At 42.6% G+C, this 12034-nt stretch overlaps 1 protein-coding gene across 2 annotated transcripts in view; it reads right to left on the minus strand.

The window, feature by feature from the left end:
- Nucleotides 1–12034, minus strand: part of AEBP1 (AE binding protein 1) — a 62131-nt gene that overhangs the window by 2148 nt on the left and 47949 nt on the right. For both annotated transcript variants that reach the window (XM_072978946.2, XM_072978945.2), the window contains 7 exons: nt 11314–11405; nt 10200–10323; nt 5219–5415; nt 3596–3775; nt 2457–2799; nt 1543–1682; nt 717–816 (listed from right to left, as the gene is read on the minus strand). In XM_072978946.2, coding sequence (XP_072835047.2) covers nt 717–816; nt 1543–1682; nt 2457–2799; nt 3596–3775; nt 5219–5415; nt 10200–10323; nt 11314–11405 — 1176 coding nt within the window. The remainder of the gene's footprint in view (nt 1–716; nt 817–1542; nt 1683–2456; nt 2800–3595; nt 3776–5218; nt 5416–10199; nt 10324–11313; nt 11406–12034) is intronic.

Here is a 12034-nt window from a genome sequence, read left to right on the forward strand (position 1 = left end):
CCCTGGAGTGCCTCTGCCCTGTTTAAAAATGGTTTCCTGCATTATTGTTCCCTGAATGTGGAGAAGGCTGTGCGGTGTTGATGGTTCTGGTACAAATACTTTTGAAAGAAACAGAAATTCTCCCAGGCCTGCTATTGCTTTATGCATCAACGCACATATATAAATGCATTTCTTAAAGACTGTGCGAGCAGCAGGAGGTGTTTGGCAGGGATGCGGGTAATTTTAGAGCTGCCTTCATTGCTGAGATTTTGGCAGGGCTACGGCCAAGATATGGCAAATCCTCAGCAAGTCACAAGACAGGGTTGGCCCGGGCCCTCCTGAGCGCAGGCCAAGAATTCTTAGCACTAGCCGCGATCATAAGAAGTGGAACGGCAAATCTGTGGAGTTTTACTAATCGGTAGAACTTTAAAAACAATGGAAAAGGCTGAACCAAACAATTCCCCCCCCTCCTGTTCCTCTTCATCTACACCTGATGCGGAGCTCTTAGATCGGCCAGGTGCCCCCCCCCAAAGACTACCACTTCCATAACTCACTGGACATGTTAGCAGGAGCTTCCGGAAGATGTCGCTCACCTACAGGAAATGTGGCCAGCTTTGTTTTGATCTCAATAGCTCTACAGCTGAGATGTTAACCCCTCTTGTCTCTGCTGGTAGGACTTTTAACCTTTAAAATTGATCTGTAAAATAAATGCATGCACACAAATATTCCAGATAAACCTGTTAGCACATCGTGCTTGATCCCCACCACAGAGATGGAAGCATTGGCAACGGCCTCTCCTTGTTGATCTGTTACCACACCTTTAATGCCACGATGAATCTGCAAGAACCAAGAGAAGGCAGCAAAAATGAAGTACTTATATCCTGTCTTTTCTACTGCTTGTGTGCCTGAGGTTATTTTGAAAATAACTTTCAAAACTCACATGAAGTAAAATAAAGCCTAGCACAGTGGTTAAGCCACTGTACTGCAGCCAAAACTGTGGTCACGACCCCAGTTCAATCCCAGGTAGCCGGCTCAAGGTTGACTCAGCCTTCAGTCCTTCCGAGGTCGGTAAAATGAGTACCCAGCTTGCTTTTGGGGGGGAGGGGCAATGTGTATCCTGCATAATTAACTTGCAAACCGCCCAGAGAGTGCTTGAAGCACTGTGGGGCGGTATATAAGCAGCACGCTTTGCTTTGCCTTAAGTCCTCCAAACTTAGCTGCATTAAAAGATACAATCTTGCATCCATTATGAAAGAACTCACCAAAAGCACACATCTCACCGGGACAGAAGTCAAAACCTAGGTTATGTGCCTTGCAGGGTGTCGTAATGGCAAAGGCCTGGTTCTGAGCAGTGGCATCTTTTTAGGTAGACCCTCCTTACTTCAAAAAGTGGAGGTCAGAGCACAGAGTCCAAAAAAAACCCACAACAACTCCAAAATGCATCTCCCTAATTCACAGCATGTGGAAGGAGAGGCCCTTCTGCTCTTTCACCTTAGGCAGCATAATGTCTTCGCCCACCGTTAATGTCCATTACCACCAAGCCAGACATGAACTGCTTCTTACCTGCTCCATGAAGGTTAATAAGGATTCCTTGTTATTTTCCCACTCCTTCGGCAATTCACTTTCGTGGGGAAACTTGTCACACCCGGGATAGATAGAGAGTTCCAAGCAGTTGGTGTGAAGGTAACTGAAATCGTTCATGCCTGGAAGAACAGTGCAAAGGACATATCAGGATATCATCTCACCACACCCCTTTAATTAATTTATAGACTTCAGTGCCACAAGGTATGGGAAGGGCCAATATTCTCAGGTTTATAAAAGTGGATTAAAGGCATTCAGGAAGGAGAATGCGGATCTCACAACAGTTTATTTATTTGCAGTGCTCAGAATCTCCCAGCCGGTAGCCATGTCAAGTGGGGAATTCTGAGAGTTCTCATCCACCCACCCCAAATTAACTTTTTCAAGGTCTAAAGAAGTGGTGGGCAACTTTGGGAGGCCTGGAGGCCAAATGATTCCATCCAAATAATTGCTGGAAATGAAGGAGGGAGGTATAAAAAGAAAGCTCAGATAGTTTTGAGGTTTAAGGTTGGTGGGGTGCTTACAGAAATTCATAACATTAGCACTAAGTTTAATTTTTTTTCTTCTCCCTCCAAATCCCATATTCCTTGTCTGTTTTGTCCTAAATTTTAGATTCTAAGCCTGAAGGCAGAGACTACCATTATCTATCTTGTTAATTGTTTTAAGAACTTTTTGTCTACAAGGCAAGAAATATAGAAACTAAAAACACACATATACAGACAAATGCTTGCACACTTCCCTGCCTTGCATGTCTTTAGCATTCCTAGTGACTCCTTATAACATATCAGACCGACGTGTTGACCCTACCCACGACCAGTATGGCCACTGGATTCTGGGAAACTTTATTCCAAAAGTAACTTTTCCAATCTCTTCTGCCCCTGTTCGTTCTCAGGACTTACTGCCTGCACGTGAGTGCCACTTGGCACCATTGACAATTCCCATTCCGTTGGTAAGATCCTGATAATGGCAACCACCTCGAAAAGTCTCAGCCATTGTTAGGTGGGCTGAGGCATAAGAAATGGCCAGCCAGCGGAAAATGGCATGGTCTGGAGTCTCTTTAATTTCTGGGTTCTCTTCTTCATAGTCATCCAGTGGTGACGGAGGAGCAACTTCATTCTCACTGACAGGACGAGACATGTCAAAGGGGTAGGAGACAAATTTCTCCCCTCCCTGGAAGTTAGCACCAAGGACAAACGGGATCTTTTCCATCCAGGCCATGATGGCTTTCACTTCCACTGCAATCTGGAGAGAAAAAAAGGGAACACGACATGGGGTCAGGTGTGATGGGGTGAGCCACGGAGGGCTGTGGTCAGGGCTATGCTGCATAAGAGACAAAGCCTCGCTTGGAAAAAAAAAAACAGAGAAAATGTCCAATGGCAAAGATCCAACATCCAGTTCAAAGAACCAAACAGCAGCAGGTACGGTATTGGGGAAGGCTTTTCCTTAACACCAATGTGAGCAAATGTAGAGGGTCTTGAGGAACCCATTTTTGTTCCCCACCCACCCCAACATTGCCCCAAAAAGTATTTGAAACTGGAGATGACTGAATGTCCCCCTCTAGCTCTGATGTGTGTTGGAAGCCCTGCCCCTCCAAATGCTAAACCACCTGAGGATGACGGCTAGCTTATGTGACACAGGTTGAAAAGGATATACACTTCTGTTCTCCAACATCTCGCCCCCTCTCTCCCTGCCTCCAAGCACCCACTAAGTGAGACATTTCTAGACCTAATCAGGCAGATAACAGGCAATCCTGTTGAAAGACAGTCTTCAAAATGTTAGAAAATGGCAGAACATTAAAGAGAGATCAACACACCACAATAAGAGTCGTCTGACAAATTAATAAATGCCATACTTCTAGGAGCACAGCTTTACCTTAAAATGTTAATTCATTTAAAGTCAGCCTAATCTGCTTCACACCTGCTTGCTGTGAGGATAAAAACCGCAAGAAGCAGCCCTGATCTACACTGATCAGTTTAAAGAAAAGGTGAGAGGTACAAATATTCAACCAATAAATCAGAAATAAATGTAGCCCACATACCGCCGCATCCTCTGCAAGGTAGTGTTCTGGGATGGGGATGTGGTGGTTGGGGACTTTGTGCGGTACCCATTTCCTCTCTTCTGCAGCCCAGAGGACGCTGTTCAGGTCAGGGAAGTTCTCAAAGATATCATATCCCTCCTCGCTCCAGTGTCCGAGGGCCCAGTTCCCCAGCTCAGAGCCCTGCCAGAGAGAAAGTGGCACTCGTGAGGTTATTGATGCTGATGAGATTAATAATAGTGTTAGGCTTAGTAATGAAACCTATATCCAACCTTCCTCAAAAAAGAAAGAAAAGAAAAGAAAAACTCAGGGCAGTTAACACATACCCACATTAATTAAAAACATTTGCTACTTACTATACAATAAAAGTAACACAACACAACAAGCAGCAGGAGACAAATCCAACACTGACTGAGGGTATGGCTACAACTGAAAAATATCACATTATTTTTGAATTTTTTTTTAAAAGGATCAGAGACTACCAGGGTAGTTTCTGCAGCTGAAAACTGCAGTAGCAGTTCACACATATATGATGGATTATCCAGGTCCACACCACATTTACAACCTGTGGTTGCTGGAAAATGAATAAATGCTGATTGCCAATTCCAGCACAAATCATGTGGCATTTTACAGTGTAGCCATACCCTTATTCCTTAAAAGAATATACAAATAGACACAGTCTTAAGTATGCCTGGAAGGTGTTTGTGTGTGGAATAATCACATCTTTATAGAAGGGAAGTTGCACAACTAGGGTGCCATCACATATAGCAGCCCCGTGGGACACAATGATGATGGTTGCTCTGACACACGCAGAATTTTGTTGGGCCTCAGTGTTATTATGGATAGCATGGTGAGCAACCACCAGTTCTCTCAACTGTGATGCTACAAAGGCATGGACAGGTATTCAGCCTTTCCAGTAGAGACACAAAATGCTGCATTACAACATTACAACCTAGGCACTAATCGGAGTTTTGGAAATGTCTTCTTCGGACTGTAACTCCAGATTCTCCGAGACAGAATGGCCACTAAAGATTCTGGGAGCTGCAATTCAAAAACTGCAACTTTCCAGGTTCTAAATTAACCTGTAGCATTTAGGATGTGACAAAGATGGTCAGTCAAAGATTGTGGTCTGCCGAGCCAAAGATGACTTGAAGAAAGCAAACAAATGTTCACTTATGTTTCTGTCTACTACAGTTCTTTTAAGCATCCATCTCATTTAGCTATTAATTTTCTTTCCTCTAGAGCAGCACTCCCCAACCTTTTTGGGACCGCGGACCAGTTAGGGGTGAGGGCTCACGGATAGGAATGTTGCACTCGTGGGTGGGTGTGTCATGCTCACAGAGGGGGGTGTTGCTCCCACGCGCATGCCGTGAGCGTGACATGCACACCCGCAGACGTGACACACCCCTCCACAAGCACGACACGCCCCTCTGCAAGGGCAATAAACTCCTCTGCGAGCGCAACACGCTCACTGTGCATCCATGTGGGGAGGGGGCGGATATCCGTCTCCACGGCCCAGTTCCAGGAAACCCACTGACCAGCACCGGGCCGCAGATTGGGGGTTGGGGACCCCTGCTCTAGACTCTACCAACCCACTCCACAAAGACACATCCCACCTTGACTCACCGTTTGGCTGGCTATCTCGTAGCCATCGGGATTGAGTGAGGGGACAAGATGAATGCGAGTCTCGGTCACCAAGTTCCGCACCCGTGGATTCCCATCCTTGTACTCTTTGCACAGAAACTGCATCAGCATTAGCACCAGCTCACGCCCCAATACTTCATTGCCATGGATTCCTGCTGTATAGCGGAACTCTGGTTCTCCTATAGCAAAACAGCAAAAGATGCAGGTCACTAAATTTTTCCATTAAAAACACTGTACCTTCTATACTACCAGATGAATCTGAAGTTTTTATCTTTCATGTTCACCCACTATATTCATTTTTTTTTCAGCATCTCCAGATTTTCAGGACAACCCTGTTGAACGTAGCTCACAATATATTAAAAGAGAAAAAGTTGGATCCAGATTTAGTCCTTTTTAGAGCACATCAATTGAAATTAATGAGATAACATTGACGTCTTGACGTTAGCATTAGGATTGTCGGCACTTCCCCTCCCCTCTGCAGACCTCAAGGCTGCCTGGAAATCAGTTTTGGATGGTTGCACAATTCTCCGGAGTAGGTTTTTGGGGTGATAAAGGGACTTGATGGGGAAGAGGGGCTTGCTGAATTCTGAATGCTGAATTCTACTCTTTTAAGTCCAGCAAAGAATACAATTCTAAATTGTCTGTTTGTTTATTTGTTTGTTTGTTTATTAAATTTATACCCCACCCCTCTAGACCAAGTCTAATTGGCTGAGGCAAGTCCTGTAGATTTCTAACTGACTCTATCTAGATTCCATTTCAAATCAAGGATGTTTAGGCACTGGGGATGGGGGTCAATGGAAGATTTCCGTGGGATTCCCTTCCTGTTCCTGTAACAACCTGCCTATGCACCCATTCCATAATGTGTCAAAAATCACGAAAAAAAAAATACATGGTGGAACTAAGCACACATAAATGCGCAAAAGCAGGTATTGTAACTAAAAACCTGCTGAACAAAACAGTCAAAATACAAAAACAGAAGATAATGTTAGACATTATATGCACAAACTAATGTAATTCAGGCGATGTTATTTCCATAGCCTTCCACTCTAGAGTGCAATTTAAACTCTTGAGCAATAAATTCCCATATGTCAGTCGAAATGTCTGAAGGATCATTTTTCTTCTGTAATTGTCAATGCATTGAGATCACCTACTGATTGTGGCGCCCTCCGCTTCAGAGTTCAGGTGGGTGACTGCTAGGGACAAATATATTTCTGTTGTGCCACCCTAGATTTGAAATAGCTTCCCAAATATATTTGCCTGGCACATGCTTTGATGTGTGGTGAAAACACTGGCCTTTGCTAGATTTTAATTGTTGATGGCTATTCATTTTTGTATTTCAATACTGCTTTTTAAAGTATTTATACCTAACTATTATTAAATATTAATAAAGCTGCATATTACAAGCAGCATCTTCAAAACTGCACTCTACCTTATCAAAAACAAATGGATACAACCACAGGAAATGGATTGATCGGCCTATTTCCACTATGTCAATTTCACATCTGTTTGTTCATAGTTCTATCCTGTCTCCTATGCATATTAATTTTTAGTTTGTAAAAACATATGAACGTTCACTAGCAAATTTGTTTAGTTTTTTAATATGCATTTTGGTACATTTCTGAGAACTGCACAGCAAACTTTGCAGCAATGCAAAACCTGGAGGAATAGAGTCCACGTATTTGTCTAAGAAGTGTGGATCCGGTTTGCTTATACAAAACCCTCAAGCTTCAGTAACTGCTGGGTTACAACACAAATATACAAAATATAAGAGCTGTGATCTCTCCTATGTACAGATTTAATCCAGTCTTTAAAATTGTGTAAAATCCACACATAACTGACTAAAGATCTATTTAAGCAGGTGACAGCCCAATTAACATCTGTTTTTCAAAACACCCGAATGTTGTGAGCCCTTCAGAGAAGTTTCCAAGCAGTGACGTTCAGTACTGAAATATTTCATGTTTATAATGGCATCAGTCAAAACCCTGAGCAACATCCAGAAAAGCCATGCGCTTTGCAACCCAGAAACACTATACAATGAGACCAAGCAGTCAAGGAAGCGTGCTTAAAATTTAGCCTGAAATAATAAATTAGTTCCAAGGGAACTCTGGGATGGAAAGGAGGTTATTGTGCACCAATATTTACACAAGGCCAGTGAGATGGATAGTAAGTATGTGGGTTTTTAAAGCATAACATCAATTCCAGACACCATAACAGAAATGCTGACTTGGGTGAAACAAAGCAAATAACCCAGGGCAATTCATATAACTCAAGGATGTTTCATATAACTTAGTGTGCAGTTTGCTTGCATTCAAAATAGTAATGTTCTTTTATTTTTGGAACACATGAATCAAAAGAGAGACAGTGCAGTGGCAAGTCTGGTTTATAAAGAAATTAGGTTGACGTAACGCACTTGCATAGATCAGTCCCAAGACTTGCTGTGCCAGTGAGGAAATGTGTGGGAAGGAGGCAACGCAGCGGTTGCACCAACTCATCGCAATGACACAAAAATCCATGACTTTGCATTGGGCTTTGGGGGCGGTTTGCTGATCTGAGTCATGAAACCTCACGATTGTCTTGGCCATCACTGCAGGCAGGCCATGGCGGTTTCGGAGAGGGGCTGGCAACTTGTGGTTGTTGGACTGTAGCTTCCATTCAGCATTAGCTAGTCTAGCCAGTGACCACCACACCACCCTGAACAACCTCCGTATTATCTGACCGAAGAAGCTGCTCAGAGCTGGGCCTCCTTATGTATTTGGATGGGAGGCCATCAGGGATTAGAAAGGGCTAGGAAAGAATCCTGCCGGAACCTCTGGAGAGCCGCTACCAGTCAACAGTACTGGGCTAAATGGATCCAGGGTCTGACACAGACTAAGGCAGCTTCCCATGACGAGACTGTGGTCCGACAGCGTTCGTTGGTGGGGCACAAGCTGCCCACCCCTGATTTAGGATCAGGGTACGTAAAGATGGCAAGTCAAACTGGTAACTTCTGATATCTGTTCTAAAAGACAAACAGAGGGGTTTCTGGATGAAACAAATGGTCTAGATCCACTTCCATCTGGCTTTAGGCCTGTTTATGGAATAGAGATTACATTCATTGCTTTGGGGGATGACCTTCACCAGGAACTGGGTGAGGGAAATGCAGCTCTGTTGGCTTTGCTTGACCTCATGGTGGCTTCAGACAGCACTGACCAGGCTACCCTTCCGGGCTGTCTCTGTGGGACGAGTTCTAGAGCTACTGTTTAATGGAAAGTCCAGTGCTCCCTGAGAACCTCCTTTTTAGGCAAGCTTTTCAGTGATTTGAATGGGGTGGGGATTGGGAACGCTGAATTTACTGAATTCAGAGATTTTAAGAATATGTTTCTTAAAGTGTTTTTAATATTGCCATACGCTTAGCTATTTTTTAATATCATTATCTTACAGTGTTCTTCACTGTGACTGTTACGCTGTTTTGACTGATTGTGAGCTGACCTCAGTCCTCTATGGAGAGAAAGGCAGCATAGAAATAAAACCAATAATAAATAAATAAATAAATAAATAAATAAATAAATAAATAAATAAATAAATAAATAAATAAATAAATAAATAAATAAATAAATAAATAAATAAGCAGAGATACAGATATTTTTCGTTTTGGACTACAACTTGCAGCCTTCCCTACATGGCAAGGGACAACTATTTTCTGTTTTGTTTAAAACTTCAAGCTAAATGTGTACAAGTTTTGAACCATTACAGTTCCTGGTACTTTCCCTTTAACTCTCGCTTTGAGGCCTGAGATATGAAGGAGAAGGGGTCCGGGTTCTTCCAAAACCTCCACCCATTCTTCTCTCGCAGCAACCTTGGATGCAGACTGGTTTCCAAAGTAAACTGAAGGCCTTGGCCTACACCTTCAAGCCCTGGAGCCCATTTACTACACAGGCTCACTTCATCCTTAGTTCCTTCCTAGTGTTCAGCATCCAGGAACATAAATCTCTTGGCATTTGGCTGTTGGCTGTGCTGCTGGACATTCTTTTTCCCCCCCTTTTTTTCTTTTTTTGTTGGTATCTCACTAGGGCCAGAATCAATTATCAAGTTTTGTGCAACAAATCCAGGAGTTCAGTCCTTTAATATGTGGAGTTAAAACCTCTCTTCAGACAAACCACTTATAACTAAAGTGTTTATTTTCATGCTAACTCTCTGCTTTTAATCTGACGCTATTATAATTTTTAAAAATTAATTTAAAATATTTTTACCATGCCTTTATCCTTAAGGAGGACCCAAGGTGGTGTACATCGTTAAAAGACAATATTTAAAGCTAGAAACATTAAATATACAAATATTTATAAGAATCAAACAAATACTATACTAAAAGATGGTGAACAGAAGCAACATCAAAACACATTAAAAGTAGCAAAACACAACAATCCATTTAAGAACCCCACTCAGCAGCCAGTCATTGGGAGAACATGTTGGAAGAGACAGGTCTTCGCCTGCTTGTGGAACGACAGCAAAGATGGGGCCACCCTGACCTCCTGTGGGAGAACATGCCGAAGTCTCGGGGCAGCCACAGAGAAGGTTCTCTCCTGTGTCCCCACCAAGCACATCTGTGAAGGTGGTGGGACTGAAAGGCCTCGCCTGATGATCTTCACATCCAAGCAGGATCATAAAAGGAGAGGCGGTCCTTGAGATAGGACTTTTTAGGTTAGCATCAGTTCTTTAATTTGTGCCTGAGAGACTGGGAACCAGTGGAGTTGCTGTAACAAGGGGGTTATGTGATCCCTGTGACCAGCTCCACAACATACACCACCACAACATAAGACTTTGCTTTCTAGCTATGTTTCTGTCTGCCATAAAGGAAGAATGAGGGTATCATTAACAACTGGCAACCCTAATTCAGCACCACAGATTTATGGGGAAACACTCGGGTTATTGGGCATGTTTAGTCCATTTGCCTGAACCAGTTCTTTTGAGGGGAGGACTTCCTTACCTAGCTCATGCTCTCCTGGATTATCAGTAATCTCCATGGCATAAATTTTAAGCCCTCGGGAACTCTTGCCAATGTTGTAGATGCGAGTGATGGTAGGGCACTCCTCATTCACTACTTTCATAAGCTGGAGAGAGGGAAGAAATAATTTTAAAGTACCCAAATAAGGATGTCTGTAAGAAAAAGCTGAGGAATGGGACGAAAATCCTCATTTTATACACAGACACACAATGTGCATTTTATGGTCCCGGGATGCTTTTTTTTTTTTTTTACTTTCATATTTTTGAGAACTTTTGCCAGCTTTAGTGTTTTCCTAAGCTTGCCAATATTTCCTTCTTGGCTATATAAGAAATAGCTCTTATATAACCAAGCTCTGAGGACTAGAAACAAAAGGAACAGCAAGCAGGGGAACTAAGGCAGGAGAAATGAGGTATGAGTGGAGTCACTCCACATTAAGAGTGGCTTTCCTACATGATGCAAAGAAGACATCCTCAATCAAGACCACAGAAACCAGGTACTCCAGAGTCTCTACAGTCATGTCCCGCTGGACGATTATCCCATTCTATGATGAATCCGCTTAACGTTGAAGTTTTTGCGATCGCTTTTGCGATCGCTTAACGATGTTTAGATGGTTTTTTTTCACTTAGCGATGATCAGTTCCCTGCTTCAGGAACTGATTTTTCGCTTTATGACGATCAGCAAACAGCTGATCGTCGGGTTTCAAAATGGCTGCTGGCTGAAGAAAATGACTCCCTGCTGTGTTAGGGATGGATTCCTCGCATTACAGGCACCAAAAATGGCCGCCGTATGGAGGATCTTCACTGGACAAGCAGGTATTCAGCCCATTGTAACGCACTGAACGGTTTTCAATGCGTTTCAATGGTTTTTTTTTCATTTCGTTTGATGACGATTTCGCTCTACAGCGATTTCGCTGGAACCAATTAACGTCGTCAAGCGAGGCACCACTGTATTTTTGCTGGAACGTGATTCTATTCCAACTTGAATTACCAACAGGGTGTAGTTGTAGGGTTGAAATATTTCCCAGTTTTCTTTCTAACCTACACCTAATAAAAACTGATTTTCAAAGCGATTGGTCTGCTCGGACTTAGGTACTTACCTGTCTCATATCCTTGTAGTTGTGATGGCGGAAGTCCAGGTTGTCCACTGATGTCATCACTTCATTTTGCATGCTGTAATAGCTGTGGATGCCTGCAAAACAGACCAAACGAGAAGGGAGGAATTGATCTAACAAATTAGGATTCAGTGGGGTGGAACTGAATGTCATTCTTTCTTTCTTCATCCATATCAGAACATTGTGCAATTTAAAATTATGGATGTATATGAAATAAAAAGTTGAAATGAATTTAAAATGTTAAAATCATTAGATTATATTTTTTTCACCAGAAGTGGAGTATTTCAATAGTGTTAGCTCAGCTATTTACTGGATCTTCTTTAGTACATGTGGTGGGGCAAAAACTGCATGCATATAAATGGTGCATTAATCGAATTTTTCCAAAGTCCCAGAAAATTTGTCCTATATCCAAGTTGCCTCATTTTACTTGATTATTTGATCTTCCTATTTTGCTTCAAAGTATATTAAGTGGCTTCCAGTATGATCCAGCCAGAATCTTGTCCTGTGGGAGACGCTCTTTGGCATTCATCCATTCAGCAAGGTGTGTTGCTTTTTCCCTCCATAGATTTCACCTAGCCTCTTGTGGTTTAGTATTTAGGGCTTGAAATGTGTGCAGAAAACTTTTTCTTGACTTTAGCTGTTGTCTAGGGGGTTGGAGTTCATGAAGTGGATAGGTTTGGTGCTGTATTGCCTTATTTGGTTCATT

Source organism: Pogona vitticeps, chromosome 8 (genome assembly GCF_051106095.1).
Source record: "Pogona vitticeps strain Pit_001003342236 chromosome 8, PviZW2.1, whole genome shotgun sequence".
NCBI lineage: Eukaryota > Metazoa > Chordata > Lepidosauria > Squamata > Agamidae > Pogona > Pogona vitticeps.